The 16,204-nt window shown below is 41.0% G+C and overlaps 1 protein-coding gene across 4 annotated transcripts in view; it reads right to left on the minus strand.

Moving 5' to 3' along the window:
• Positions 1 to 1,718: 1,718 nt before the first annotated feature.
• MAP1B (microtubule associated protein 1B) overlaps positions 1,719 to 16,204 on the minus strand; it is a gene marked incomplete at both ends in the record, with an annotated part of 66,765 nt that continues 52,279 nt past the window's right edge. The window contains 5 exons of one of the 4 annotated variants that reach the window (XM_084225343.1): positions 1,719 to 1,874; positions 3,624 to 3,862; positions 5,989 to 6,836; positions 6,996 to 7,148; positions 7,251 to 12,526. In XM_084225343.1, the coding sequence (XP_084081469.1) occupies positions 1,719 to 1,874; positions 3,624 to 3,862; positions 5,989 to 6,836; positions 6,996 to 7,148; positions 7,251 to 12,526 (6,672 nt within the window). Of the gene's footprint in view, positions 1,875 to 3,623; positions 3,863 to 5,988; positions 12,527 to 16,204 lie in introns of all 4 variants that reach the window. The other 3 variants (XM_084225344.1, XM_084225342.1, XM_084225341.1) reach the window with 3 other exon arrangements.

Genomic DNA, 16,204 nt, shown 5'->3' on the forward strand with positions numbered 1-16,204 from the left:
AAGGAAAGAGAAGGAGGAAAGAAGAAAGCAAAGGGGAAGAGAAGGGAAAGGGAGGGAAGGAAAAGGGAAGAGAAGGGACTTTTAGCTTATTGCTTGTTCTATCCTTTTCCAAGATCTTGTGAGGGTTGAGAATGTAGGTTATAACCTTTTAAGTATTGGGCAATCAACTTCTCAAATCCCATTTTCTGTCACCATCAACAGAATAATTTTATGAGGGTATCCTTCCATACCCATCTCCTGAAAAAGGTATTGACAGTTGACTGTTTTCAATAAATTTTACCTCAATATCAATTCTCACTAGAATCTTAAACAACCCTACTCATTTATCTTACAAAATTACTAAAAAGAATGCCTTCACCTGAAAAATTTTTCTTTGCATTTACCAGTAAATGAAAATGTTTGTTACAAGTCATGTATTAAAAGTTCATGCAGCACTAAAAAGAAAGGCTTCTGTACATTTGTTCCCATGTTCACTCTTAAATTAAACAAATAAAATCAGGTAGGACAAAGGAAGGCTGAACACTGTACAGGCTCACAGGTAACCTTTTCCATCATTCTGAATGTTTCATTAAGTTTTGTAACTCTGATACTAGACACCACTTCAATCTTGCTTCCATAGTACAAAAGGAGCCTTCAAAAAAAAGCTCATCTTGCCTTGTTGAGCTGTCCAGGTGCATCTATGAAGTGTTCACATAACTAATATAAGTAATTCATAGCACCAAACCATTTGACCAGTCAGATAAGTTCCTAATACCACACATGCACACTCACACTTCTTTACTGGTGTAACTATGATCCTACACAGTTGTTTTATAAATTTGCTGTCTCAGCATTAAAAAATAAGTGCATCAAGTTTCTTTGTACATTCAAGTCACTTTCTAAGGCAAATTGTCTACTGTATGTACTCCCGACTGCTTTGGTATTTTGCTTCAGTTAATTGACAGTGGACATGGGTGTTCAAGCATGTGGACTGGTCAGTTCTGGCTGGAGTGAGTGGGCTTTTGCTGGAAGCATGCCTTAGACCAACAATTCTGCATGTTGTAAGAAAGGTTTTAGACTTCTGGATGGGGTGCAGGCTACATGCATATTTGGCCTATGATTGTAACAGTGTGTCAGTATGCAGAGTTCAAATTAAAGTGGAAAGCTGCTGATGAGTGATTAGGTCATACATCCCTTCCTAGCCATGTTCTCTTTCTTTTTATGTTTGAGCTAACTTAATTCTTTAAAAAAAGGATCCCCATAGTGATAGCTCAAATTGATAAAAATTTAAAACTTTCTTCTCATGTGAGAACATAAGCAGACTGTAGTAAGCGATACATCTATTGCCATGAGACTAATGCAGACCTAATAATTTACTACTTTCTCCTCCTACCCCCCTCTCTCTTTCTTTCTTTGTGTTTCTTTAGAGGGCAAATGCCTCTACCTGGCAAAAGTCAATTGGGGTTGCTAGTGCATGGTTTCAAAACGTTCAGTGGAGAGGAAACTGGATCTGTATTTTCGCAGTAATTTTTACTCTATTATGGGAAGACTGTTATTTCCCTTAGCAACCAACAAAGACTCAAAAATATTAGTGACTTGCATCACTGTGACACAGTATAGCATTTGGCAGGTATATAGTTCAGCAGTTGAAATAGATGACTTGAATTTTCAGGAAAGGTGTTTTCAAACTGAAGAATTTCTGGAAACAAAGTTTAATCTTGTGATGCACGGTCTTGTTCTTACAGTTCAATCTTGCATGCAGGAAAAGATTCATCTTGCATAACAACAGTGCTACTGCTTGCCAAAACCATGATGTTGAGATCCTGCTGTTTCTCGTGGGTCTCTTGATACCATTCCCTCATCACTTCTGAGTCATGGGTTGGGATTAAAGTCACCTGCAACATAAAATAAAAGTCCTATTGAATGGACCACAGAAACAGTTGATATGTAAAATGTCCTTTCAAGAAGCCCCAGCCAACAAGTATGTTTCCCTTTTGGAAAGAGTGAATTTTTATGCAATAAATACTTGAATAAATGGATGAATAAAAAGAAATCAAAATGTAGGTAAGGTAGAATGACTGCAAATAAGGTTTATAAAAATAAAATGTTGGTTTTGCAAGGTGCTGTTATAAATAACTATGTAGTTCTTGGCTTTCGCTATTATGTGTTGGCTTTTGCAAATTATTATTAATCACCACGATTTTGATATAGTACAATTTGTAATCACTTTTAAGTGCATTTAATATAGTATAATTTGTCAGCTTTTTGTGGCCAGTGCCTTGGTCCCTGTGTAACTTGAATATTTTAGTAACTTGTATATTTTAGTGATAAACATAAATTAGAGTTTAGGCTTTTGCAAAATATTAAAGTGGATGCTATGTGTTAAATTTTGCAGAAGTAACTGTAGGTGTGGGATAATAACTAATGTCTTTGTTTTTGTGACTAACTGACAGAAGTGAGAATAATAGATGAATTTGTGAAATAGCTGATGTTGATTTAAAATACTTGTGGAAATAGCTAAAACGGTCTGCATGGTCAGATAACATTGGAGGAACAGATGTAAAGACCCCTGCCATTGACTCTTCAACTATCATTATCGCCTGCTGAAACCACAGAAGTAAGACATGACTCTCAAAATCACATCCATGATTACTGCATGTAGTCTAAAAAGATGGGTCAGGGGTTGAACCAAGCTGAAGAATACCCGGAACATGTAAACAAGTTTAAAGAAATCTTAATGAATATGTACTTGAATATATATGAATTTAATCTTTATGAATATGTATTTGACTAATGCAATGGAAAAGTATATAAGAAGACTTGCTGTGATTAGCCAGTGTGCCTCTAGCTACAGCTATGCACCCATCACTGTTTACTGTCCCTTTTATCCTTTATAATTTTTAAAAATGTGGGAGTGAGCTCGTTTCTCACAGTGCTGAGATACAGCTTTCAAGAGAAGGATAAGGTTGTAATCTGCCCTGATAACTCTTCAGATTATAGAAAAATTTTTTTTCACTTATTCATCATAATGGAAAAGCACATGAAGTTTCCAACTGCATGTAATTTCTCTAAAAAGTGTGAATCATTTCTTCCCTACTTAAAACTGCAACAATGCCAAACTCAGATCATATATGTGGTGTAGTAAAATTATGAGACGGCCAAGCTGGCTCTATAAACCAGTACTCAACTGTTTTAAAACCCAGGAACTGGTCAGAAGGGAGAGCAGTGCAGCTCTGTGTACCCAGCCTGGGGGCATGCTGGGGTTTAGGATTCTTCCTTTTGTTTCTTTTTCTCCAGGAATTTGCTCCTACCTGTGTTGGTAGGAGATAGATGGAGTACTTAAGAGAGGCAAAGGAAGTTGCCACACCTCAGGGGAAGAGTGCAGCTTGCTACTCTTTTTACCTGGGGGTTTGTCTGGGAAGGACAGAGATACTGGGTGAATTGGTCTGGGTAAAAGCAGGTCCTCTTTCCTCTCATCATATTCTCCATTCCAAAGGGGGTTCCTGCCTTCCTTGGCAGACACCTGTCTTTCAAACCAAGCCAGGGCCCCATTCTCTGGCAGCCACCATCCGTGCCAGAGATGGTCTAGTTTCTCACAGCAGAGAAAGGTTAGATCCGGGTTGAGATAGAAATGAAGAGCCTACCTGCATGTTACTCTCCCACTGCGCCTTGCCCTCCAGCAGGGAGTCCAGAACAGCCCTGCTTGGCTCCTCGGCCGCGGCATCATTCCCGCTCACCACATAGTAGGATGAACGCACCCTCTTGAAAAACTCCACATCAACATTCTTGCTGTTGCTGTGGTTGGGAATGTACACCAGATCCAAATACACTGGAGGTCCCGGAGGCACTGCTGTAGATTTTGCCACCTTAGTATTCCCAGGTCCTTTGGAAACCAAACAGCAAAAGAATATATCACAGGCTGGTTAAAAGCATGCATTTATTAATTACTGTTAGAACCACTGAGGTGAGATGTGACCAATTATGGAATTACCCTCCTACATATAATGACATGTTACAGCTTTGTTGTACCCAAATTATGATTTTAATGGGAGGAAAAACCTGGAAAACTGGAACTATATAATACAATAAAAAAATCACTACCATATAACAAAAATTTGGCTGAACCTTTCCCAGTAATATACTACTATTATCCAACAATTACTATGCAGGGCTGTGATTACAGAATTACCATTCAGTAAATGGTGCTATTATTTTCCTGATGAAGAAGTGCAGCTTTTTGAAAGTCTAGGATATAACTGATTATAAAATCTAGTATCACACAGGAGGCCATGAAAATTTGAAGCTGTCCTGAAATCTGAGGTACACAGCAAGACATGATAGCAATTGATGTCCTCAGGCTGCCTTACAGATGCATCAGGAAGCTAATGCATGTGAGCACAAAGAGGAACTTGGAAGGAGGAAGTTGCAAAGCAATTCAGGGAACAGAGTCAAGTATTTGTCTGCCTGCTGTATGCTTATTTGCATACACAAATTAGCTACTTAGAGCAAAAAGTAGGGGGAAGCGTTTCTTTGCTGCTGTACTTAGTATATACAATACTTGTTCTAAGAAGAGCTTCAGTCAAAATGAAGTGCAACATGTAAACACGTTAAAATTATTACACAAAAATCGCATCTTTTGCTCTAAAATCATGGTGTAAACTAAAAATGGGGCTTCAGTCAGTAATTTTACCCAGATGATCAATGTTTCTGGTTTATTAGCTTTGTCATGTTGATGAGGCTTGGTAAACAATTATCTGAGTAATATGATCAATTTAGGGTCAAACAGTGTAAGGCCAGGAAACTCCCTTACAGTTGTCTAGCATGTTCTGATGGTCACCACGGGGCAAAATGCCAAATGAAGTGATACGATTTCCTGATTTAGAGAGGTGTTGCTAATGGTTGTGTTATAAAATATTTTATCATCTTTGACGATAAAAAAAAAAATCTCTGATGTCATTTTAAATTGTACATACCAACACTGATTAAGATAATTGTTGCTGTATTTTTACAATTTTATGTAATTAAAAATTATTCCAGCACATACCTGAGAAGTATGCCTAATGAATTTAATATAGAGCTGAAGTGCTGCAGAAATTCACAGCATGAATAACTACATCGCTGCTTTGAAATGTATCTTCTAACAGAGATGCAAATGATGGGGCGAGAAAGGAACAGTGGACTACCAAAAATGGGGAAGCTAAAGGACAGTTGAATGCTGATTTGTTTGTGCTGAATCCTAGAACTGCTGCTTGTAAAGAAGCTTCAACAGAACATGAGTCCTCCCAGCAGAAAAATCAAAGTATCCACCAAATACTCCCTAACAAGATCTGCTGGAAACAGCCGATTAGCACAATACCTCCTCCTTCAGTAATCTAATTCACAATTTTTTGCTACTTAGAATGTATAACAGACATTCAAAATTACATTAACTTCCTGTATGTTTAGTCATCAGCGATGGTGTAAGACTGGATTATGTGATGTACATGCTTACTTCACTCAAAATGCTTTTACTAATGTTAAATTTTTTTAAATGCTGCTTTTAAAGTCAATCCAGCAAAGTAATAAGAGCATCCAAAGAGAGATAGTGACTTTGCCTCCCACAATATTAAATTGCATTAATTTATGTTAAAGAGAATTGCATCTACTTATTTCTCACAATGAATAAAAGGGTTCACCTTGCTATTGATTTTATTTCACCTACAAAAGTGGTACTTGCAGTTCTATTCAGTGGTTAATTGTTTAGAGATCTTGTAATAAATTCTTTCTATTTTATGTACTCTCTGGGCAAACTGACATCAATTTTTCTCAGATTATAGAAGTAAAACTTCTAGTGACTTTCATGCATTTAAGTGTGGTATTTACATGCTGGATTTGTACTTAAAACCTGAACTTTCTTTGAGGATTTGCCACAAACCACACTTTCATATATAATATGGAAGTTTATAATAGCAAACTAACTACACGTCAACAAGGAAATCAGAACACAGGGGCATTGCTATTTGTCTTTACCTGTGGTTGCAGTCTTTGCCGACTTGGATGTTGTTGTATTTGCTGCATTCTTGGTATCCTTGTCTTTCTCTTCCACTCGAGACTTTACCTCTGGATTAGAGATATTTTTGGTTGCCTTCTCCACAGATTCCTTCTTTTTTGGAGAAGCTGTTCTGGAAATTTTGTCTAAAGATTCTTTAGTAGCTGGCTTTGGTGAAGCCACTTGTTTTGATTTACCATCGCTTTTTTTAACAGGAGAAGATGACTTGGTCTTGGTACCTTGTTTTTTTGTCTTTGTCTTTTCTTTGAGGTCCTTCTTCAAAGGTTTACCTAAATTCTGTTCAACTGGCAGCGCCTCTGGGTCAACCATGGTAACATCAGGGTGCCTGGGGGAAGGGCTGCGATCCTGCATTGGGACAGGCGGTGGGTCAATGTGTTTGTACGTAATTGTCTTGTCCGTTGGAATGGTTTCCGACTCATCTTCTGAGTCAATGTTAGCATCTGCAGTGATGGAAGGGCATTCCTCAGTCTCCGGGGGAACGTCCGAGTCGGTCTGAGATGGGGCAGACTCGCTCACAGATGTGGGAGGAGTTTCATCACACTGCCGCCCTTGCTGCTTTCCCCCAGAAGGAGGCTGAGCTCCCCCAGACTGAGTTAGTGGCTTCTCTTGATCTTGAGACTGTTCTTCACTTGCAAACCACTCAAGGGGATTTGGGTTGATAAATGAAGGTGAAAGCTCAGTTTTGGGATGTTTATATTCGCAAGAGGACACAAGGCATAAATCAACATCTTGACGGGATTCTGCTAATGATTTACTTGGAGTAAAATGTGCACTTGCTTCATAGGAATAGCTGGTAGCTTCAGGTGACCTCCCAGGGGTAGCTCTCCCAGTTGTCTCAAACGAGTAATCTGCGGCTTCAGGTGAACTGGAGGCTTTCCCAGTTGTCTCATAAGAGTAATCCATGGCCTCTGATGACCTGGTGGTTCTCCCAGTTGTCTCATAGCAGTAGCCAACGGCTTCTGGTGACTTAGAAGTTTTCCTTGTTGTCTCATAGGAATAATCCATAGTATCGGGTGATCTGGTAGCTTTCCCAGTTAACTCATAGGAATAATCTGTGGCTTCAGGTGATTTGGTGGTTTTCCCAGCTGTCTCATAGGAATAATCTGTGGCCTCTGGTGACCTGGTGGTTTTCCCTGTTATCTGATAAGAATAATCTGTGACCTCAGATGACCTCATATTTTTTGCAATTATCTCATATGAATAGTCTGTACCCTCGGGTGACCTAGTAGTGTTCCTGGTTATCTCATAGGAATAATCTGTGGTCTCAGGAGACCTAGTAGTTTTTCTGCTTGTCTCATAGGAATAATCCATGGCTTGAGGTGATCTAGTAGATTTTCCGACTGTGTTATAGGAATAGCTGATATTCTCTGGTGATCTTGTACTTTTCTCTCTGTCCTCATATGAATAACTAAGTTCTTCTGGTGACCTGCTGCTTTTCTCTGAATCTTCTTTATCTGGGCTGAGTAAAGGTTCTGGACTGTGCTTTGATAGGGGCTCCTGATAACCAAAAGCTTTGACAGAAGACACACTCTGTGACAACAAAGGTGTGTGACTAGCTGACACTGCTTCTGTGATTGCAGGAGGTGAGTCTGGAAAAGTAGGAGAATACAGGGGAGAAGATTCCCTTGGAGTTAGTGGAGACAGGTCAGATTTTGGTGACAGCTTTTCTCCTAGGCTCTGCACCTTTTCTGAGGTAAAAGAAGAATGCAGTGACATCTCTCTGGGTGGAACACCACCTGAAAAAGTTTCCTCTGGCAGTGGTGAAGCTACCTGGGAAGGTGTATGAGCTGATGAAGTTGAGGATGAAGCTTCAATTTGAGAAACAGAAATAATTTCGGAAATATCTTTCTCTTGAGAGTAAGATGACTGTTCCACAGGTGAAATCTTCTGTGCAAAAGGAGACTCCTGTGTATCTGAAGGGCTATAATCTACTTCTGTTGGTCCGTTTTCAGATATATGGTGTACGCTAGTGCCTACAGCAGGATATTCTGGAGACTGCCTACTAAAATCCATTGCTAAAGACTGCTCAGGTGACTCCCGACCATATTCTACTGACATAGCTGACTGCTCAGAAGATCTGTGATCAAGCACGGGTGTTCTTGATTTTGCAGTTTTAGGCGAGAAATCTGGTGGAGAAATTGACATAGGCCTTGGGCACTCTTCTTTAGATGGAGACATTTCTGTTTCCTGAAAAGTTGTTGGTGTTTGTACAACTGACACTGAAAGGGAATCATCAACTTCAGTAGAGTGGGGAGAACCAACCTCAGCATGCAAAGAAGGAGACACATCATCAGTAGTTGGTTCTGGAAATGAACTAGTGGCAACAGATGCTGTAGAGACTGAAGCTACTCCTTCTATATGAGAATAGGTGTCTTCTGCAACAACCTCATCAACGGGAGTTGCAGACTTGTCAGAGACAGTGCCTTCAGAAATTGACATTTTGGTATCTTCTTTTAAAGAACCAAACTGACTGATATCTATTTGAGTTGGTGACAGATCACCTGCTAACTTCCGTTCATCTAAAACCAGTGAAGACTGGGAGCTGCTGGGTTCTGTATCCTCCATTTTCCTTTCCAGGCTGAAGCCTTCCTTAATTACCATAAATTCCATGCTTTTTTCATCTTGTTTTTCTTGGAAGACGCCCACAGAGCTTGCTTCAGAAGCTGGGCTCATCTGAACAGGTGATTTTTCTTTTTCAGGTTTCCCCTCAGAAGGACTTCCATAATCTCTGGCAGGAGACTTTAAATCAGCGCTCAAAAATGTATCATAAGTGGTCTCTGAACCTATCAGTGGAGGGCTCCGCAGAGGCGAGAGAACCTTCTCAATGGGAGATTCTGAATCTGGCACGGGCTCATCCATAGGGCTTATTCTGCATTTCGCAGACTCATCTTTGACTTCACTGAACTCAAAGCTAACAGGAGCTTCTGTTGACTTTTCACTGGTTTCAGAGGGAAGCTGACTGGACTTTTCATCAGTGGGAGACTGATAATAAGGTGTGTGGCCAGCACTACCAGCAGCAGACTGTGACGGAGATGCTACTTCTAATGTTTTATCTTCAGGGCTTGTGCAGTGCTCTTCAGCAACTTCTTGGTGTACATCAGGCAATTTAGCAGTGGGGACAGACTCAGAAGGAACTTTGATCTCATTGGGAGTGAGCGAAAAGTTCACACTACGTTCGCTCAGTGGTGTTTTGGCAACAGGCGATGGAGGGGACAAACTGTCAGCTGGACTCTTGGCTGGACTATGTTTTCCACCATCTTCTTGATAGGGCTCTCTGATTTCTAATTTGTCAGTGCCTTGGATTTCACTTTCTCTTTGCCGGTATACATCTTGGAATGCAGATTTGCAGAATTTGTCTTCTTCTAATGAAGAGGGTGGTGAGATGGTGGAAGCTGAGGCATTATAATCCTTTCCTTCTGTGGCTTCTGTTTTGGATCCTTCCGATAACCCATTAAAAGCATCTGGAAGTGGAGAAAGTTTAGCTCTGCTGAACTCTTGGGAGTACAGTGATGTCTCATACTTGGTAATGTTCACATACTCCTGAGAGGGTGACTCGCTTTCCTCATTGTTAGTTTCATCACTCATGACATCTCGGGGTGTTGACATTTCATCCATTGGAGTTGGTTCACTGGATATTTCAATGGTGGACTGTGTGTAACCTGAAGTAGCAGTGAATTCCTCAGGTTGATCTTCTCTATTTTCTTCATCAGAAACAGTGGCTTCACTTTCTGAACCACCAGGCAGTGTCTCATCATGGATAGAAGAAGCTGGTTCAATCACGGGAGACTGAGACTCTGAGCGTTTAGTTGGTGTAATTATGAGTAAGCCATACTTATCCTCGGCTTCACCAGATTCTGCAGCTTTGTCTACCACAGCCATCACATAATCTTCTTCAGCTTCTGTTTTTTCAGTTTCTTCTTCATCTCTGATGTCTTCTGCTTTGTCTTCCTCATCTTCTTCTGTCTCTTCAGTTTCTGCCTTTTCTATTGCTTCTTCCCTGTCTTCTTCAGCTCGTTCATCGGATGTCTCATAATCTGCCTTTTCAATATAATTTTCATCTTTAATGTTAGTATCTACTTGAGTCATTAGTTTTTCTGGAATTTTTCTTGATTCTTCCACATATGGTTTTGTAGCATCCAGTTGTGTTTTTTCTACTTCATTTTCATCTCGCTCTTCAGCTTCTTCTGTCTCTGCCTTTTCTTCATAATCTGCTTCAGATGATTCTTCCAAGCCAGTTCCCTCATCTTCAAACTTTTCATTGTCATCAACCTTGTGTTTTTCCACGGGTTCCAATTCTTCAGGTGTCTGCTCACACTCACCCTCAGCCTCTGTGGTAGTTATGCCTTCATCGGATGACTCAGCAGGTCCTTCATTATCCAATTTTTCTTTTTGTACTTCAAAAGCGTCTTTTTGTACTGTGCCAGTGAGTTTCAGATCATCCTTTATAAGTGCAACTTGAGATTTTGTTTCTTTTATTGTTTCTACTTCTTCAGCTTTTAATTCCTCAAAATCCTTTGTTAAATCCTCTGGTGAAGACATAAGGGATCTCTCTGCTTCAAGCTCCTTTCCACCAGCTGCAATTTCTGCAGCTGCTACAGTGGCAGCTCCAACTGCTGCAAGGGCAGCTTGTGCTCCACTGACTTTGAGGTCCTTCTTCACACTTTTAACTTTTCCTTTTTCCTTTGGTTTTCCAGCAGGTGTTGCTTCTTTTTTAGCTGGTTCCTCCTTCTTTTGTGGTTTAGGCTTTGCTGCTGGCTTTTTGGCTTCATTTGAAGGAGTAGCTGTCTTCTTTGTTTCTTTAGGAACCTTCTTGATGTCCTTTTTGGCTTCTTTGTCTTCCTTCTTGATTTCCTTCTTCTCTTCTTTTTTAGCTTCTTTTTTAGCTTCTTTTGTTGAAGCTTCTTTCTTTATTTCCTTCTTAGCTTCCTTCTTGTCTTCCTTTTTCACCTCTTTCTTAACTTCTTTCTTGATCTCCTCTTTTTTTGGTTTTTCCTCTTTTTTGACGGGTGTTTTCTCTTCTCTTTTAGAAACCTCTTTCTTTGGTTTTTCTTTGTCCTCCTTCTTTTCTTCAGGTTTTGCTTTGACTTCCTTTTTCACTGTCTTCTCCTTTGACATTTTCGGTTTTACATCTGTACTTTGTTTTTCAGGCATTTCAGATTTCACTAGTTGTTCTTCCTTACTTGCTATGTCTTTTTCCACCACTACTGGTTTGGTCTCTACTTTTGGTGGTTTTTCTTTTTTAACTGGAACTTTTTCTTTGCTTTCCAGCTTCTGAGGCTTTTCTGGTACTGGACTAGGCTTCACAGGCTCTGGTGTTTCTTCTTTAGATTCCTTTCTGACAGGCTTATTTGGTGGTGTCTTTGCAGCAGGCTTCAGACTCTCCTTGCTATCTGTTCGTTGCTTCAATTTTGCTTGTTTCACAGCTGGACTAGCAATGTTTCCAATTAGGTCTTTTTGTGTAACCATTGGTTGTTTAAGGAAGTCTAAGTGTTTGAGTTTTTCTAGTCCCTCTAGAATATTATACTGGGTGCTGTTTCCAGGAAAGAGAACTCGGATTATTTTTTCTGCAGGATTAGCTGGATGCCACACAATGAGGGATGAGACGGAGGTGAAATAGGATAATGGAATATCTAGCTCTTGGCCATTTGGTAGCAGGAATTCAGCTTTATCTTTGTTAGTACCACTCCACTGCTGCATAAAATATTGCATCTCTTTGCTATTTTTGACAGGATTAAGCACATACATCTCAAGTTTGCCAACTCCCATTTTCTGAAATAAAATGATAGGGTCAATGGTATTTCCTGTATTTCTGAAAAGAGGTTCTGGTTTCATAGACAACTTATTTAAATACTGAAGAGTAAAACAAGCTTCTTCTACACTCCTTTTTACTCTAAAATTAGGATCCAGGTTCTTCAGGTTCTCAGGTACATTAAGGAACACAACTCCTAAATCAGGTGAGATCAGATTTTTCATCCAGTCACTGTTGGTAGTAGACCCTTGAGACTGCTCCTCTTCTAGTTCAGCTATCTTTCGCTGAAGCATGCTATTGATTCCTGGCAGATTGTCATCTCCAATGTGAGTGAGCAGAATAGAATCTACCCTGTCCAAGTGCCGGATAAGTTTCCAAAAACAAGATTTTCTTTCAGATCCTCCATTGATAAGCATATTGAATCCATTCACTGCGAACAATGCAGAATCCCCTCTTCCCCCTGGGAAAATGTAACAGCAGGGTTTGGAGAGCTTCAAGAAACCTCCTGAGGTTGGGGGTTCCAAAATGTCAAAAGGTGATGGCACTTCTACTGATTCTGACAGATACTCTGTGAATTCAGAGAGTCCTTCCATCTCAGGTAATATGGAAGCTGAGTTGAGTTTAATGTTAATGAAGTCTTGAAGGTTGTGTCTGTCAAGATTGGAATTTTTCCAGTCCCCTTCCTCAGGGCAGAAAAGAGTTAGGCTGGCTTTGTTGGCAGGGTGTGTGGTGCTCAACAATTCACCAATCTAGGGTTATAAAACAAAAACACAAGAAGATGCACACAAATTCATTTTTTAATGACAATTAATGTCAACACATATTTCCTGATCAGATAGATAAGAATTTTTTCATTTAGTTCTGCACTGGTGAATCCCCATTCTAGATGCTAAAGTAAGCTTGTATTTTATTTTATTGCCTTATTTTTTAAAATACAAAGGAGGACCGTTTTTCTGGTCAGTACTGCCCAAAGGACAACAGGATATAAGGCTCCCACTTCTCTCCTCCTTACTTTATGAAAGGATTGTCCTAACTATTATGCTGAGAGGGTACGAGGACAGTGGGGATAATGCAGCCTGAGCTGCCACTGTATGTCTACCATGACATACAGGCTCATGAGTCTCCCAGCTGGTCCAGTCCATCCAGAAGAGACAGCCAAGTACCTAAAGGACAAACAGGCAGAGGGCAACTGCAGCACAGAGGAGGCCAGCATCCTCCCAGGGGCAGTTGCCATCCTTTCTGCTTCTCTCGGGATATATTCTACCACACCACTGTTTGTGCAGGATTTTCTGTGGGCTAGCTGCTGGAAAGCTTCCAGATTTATCAAGATTGGCTGCAGGAGAGTTTTTCAAAACAATGATCATGAGATGGTGGAATTCAGAATCTTGTGAGGAAGCAAAGCAGGAAGCAGGACTAGAATCCTGAACTTAGACCTCATCAAAGACTACTCGGAAGAATTCCATGGTTTAGGGTTCTTGAAAATATGGGGGTCCAAGAGAGGTGGTCAGTATTCAAGCATCCTTCCTTTAAGCTCAAGACCAATGTATTCCCATGAGCAACAAATCAGCCGAAGGGGTCTGGAGACCTGCATAGATAAGCAGGGAGCTTCTAGTAAATCTCAAATGGAAGGAAGAAATTTATGGGATGTGGAAAAGGCACAGACCACATGGAAGAACTATAGGACCATTTTTAGAATATGCAGGGATGTAACAAGAAAGGTCAAGGTCCACCTACAACTGAGTCTGGTAAGGGCCATCAAGGACAGCAAGAAGGACTTCTACAAGTGCATCAGCAACAAAAGGAAGAATAAGGAAAATGTGGGTCACTGATAAACAGATTGGTCTCCTGGTCCAATGGAAGACTTAGAGAAGGTGGAGTTACTGAATGCCTTCTTTGCCTCAGTCTCAGATCTTGGAAACAAGGGAAGCTGGAGAAAAGAAAGAGTTTTCTAAGTTCTAAGGGGTTGCATTAGAGATCGGCTGGGCAGGCATAACATCCATAAATCCATGGGTCCTGGTGAGATGCACCCACAGGTGCTGAAGTAGCTGGCAGATGTTGCTAAGGCACTCTTTGAAAAATCATGGAGAAAAGGAGAGGTGGATGATGACTGATGACTGGAGGAAAGTCAGTGTTACTCCTCTATTCAAAAATGGGAAGAAACATGACATAGGACTGGCCAGTCAGCCTCACTTCCACTCCTCGAAAGGTGATGGAACAGATCATTCTGGAGGTCATCACCAAGTAAATAAAAGAAAAGAAGGTCATGAGGAGCAGTCAGCAAGGATTCCTCATGGGGAAATCATGCTGACCAATCTGACAGCCTTCTATGATGGCAGGGCAGGACAGGCCAGTGAGGGGAGAGCAGTGGATGTTGTCTGCCTCCACTTCAGCAGGGCTTTGGACACCATTTCCTTGTAAGTAAAGCTCAGGTGATGTGGGTTAGGTGAACGGACAACGAGGTGGATCAAGGACTGGCTGAACGGCCGAGCTCAGAGAGTTCTTGTCAGCTGAGGAGAATCCAGTCTTACTCAAACTGTTTATCGACAGCCTGAATGAAGGGATGGAATGCACCTTGAGCAAGTTTGCCGATGACACTGTGGGGACTGGCTGACACACCTGGAGGCTGGGCTGCCATTCAGCATGACCTCTAAAGGCTGGAGAACTGGGTGTAGAGAATGAAGTTCAACAAAGGCAAATACAGGGTTCTGCATGTGGGGAGGTGTAACCCCAAGTACCAGTAACAGGCTGGGGGCTGAATTGCTGGGAAGCACCTCTGCAGAGAATGACCTGAGAATCTTGGTGGATGACAAGTTGACTGTTTGCCAGCAGAGCATCCCCGTGGCCAAGACGGTCAGTTGTATCCCTAGGGGATACCATCCCTGAAAAGCCAGCACCATTCCTTCCATCAGGAAGAGTGTAGCCAGCAGGTTGAGGGAGATGATCTCTACTCAGCCTTAGTGAGACCACATATGGAGTGCTGCTTTCAATTCTGGTCTCCACAGATCATGCAAGACAAAGAGCTACAGAGGGTCCAGCAGAAGCCACAGAGATGATGAATGGACTGAAATATCTATCTTAGGAGGTGAGAACATGGGAGCTGGGCCCGTTTAGTCTAGAGAAGTCTGAGAGGTATTCTTGTCAAAACATATTAAATATCTCAAAGGTAGGTGTCAAGAGGATGGTGCCAGACTCTTTTCAGTGGTGATCAGGGACAGGACAAGGAGCAATGGCCAGAAGCTAAAACACAAATTCCACTTCAAAATGAGGAAGAAATTCCTTTGGTTGAGGATGGCAGAGCACTGGAACAGGCTGCCTGGGGAGGCTGTGAAGTCTCCCTGTCTGGAGATATTAAAAATCCACTTGAACATATTTCTGTATGAACTGCTCTGGGTGACCCTGCCCTGGCAGGGGGCTTGGACTGGATAATCTCCAGCTGTCCCTTCTAACCCTAATGATTCTGTGATTCCATGATTAAGAAATGAGTTAATACTTCAGAAATGGAAATAACTGTAAGTTTGAGCCCCTTCTCTCCAAGGAACACAACGAGGAGCTTGAGCACGTCCAGAGAAAGGCAACAAAGTTGGTGAAGGGCCTGAAGGACAAGTCTGACAAGGAGTGGCTGAGTGAGCTGAGGTTGTTTAGCCTGGAAAAAAGAAAGCTTGGGGGATCTTATTGCTCTCTGCAATTGCCTGAAAGGAGAGTGTAGCCAGGTGAGGTCTTGGTCTGTTCTCACAAGTTACGAATGACAGGAGGACAAGAAATGGTCTCAAATTGCACCAGAGGAAGTTCAGATTGGGTAAGAGGGAAAATTTCTTCCCCAAATAGGTTGTCAAACACTAAACCAGGCTGCCCAGGGAAGTGGTTGAATCACCATCCCTGCAGGTATTTAAGATCTGTAGATGTGGTGGTGCTTGGGGGCAGAATTTAGTGTTGAATTTGGAAGCGTTGGGTAAGAGCTGGACTTGATGATCTTTGAGATCTTTTCCAACCCAAATAATTCTGTGAATTTGTCTCTTCCAACCTTAACAATTCTATGAATCTAAATGATTCTAAATTTTGTACTTCTGAGATTCCAAGGTCCAGAGCCTTGGATCAAGTCAAAGATCAAGGAAAAAAAATAGGGTTAAAAATGCTCTTGCCACTAGTTTGAGTTAAAATTCATGGACCACAAAATTTGAAATATAGAGTAATTATATTAATTTTGACAGTTTTACATAACATTCTAGTACCAAAACCAACTGTTGCAATAAAGGCACAGAAAATACGAATTTCCATGCCACAGTACGAAGACCCATTTTTTATTCCAGGGTTCTGAACTAAAAAACAGTATTTGATGGTCCAAGATAAGGAGACAAACATGAAAAAGTATGACATATTTTACCTTATCTCAGTCCCACTGAGATACTTTCACTTGACTTTTTTAACTG

Source organism: Fringilla coelebs (genome assembly GCF_963513975.1).
Source record: "Fringilla coelebs genome assembly, chromosome: Z".
NCBI classification, from domain to species: Eukaryota; Metazoa; Chordata; class Aves; order Passeriformes; family Fringillidae; genus Fringilla; species Fringilla coelebs.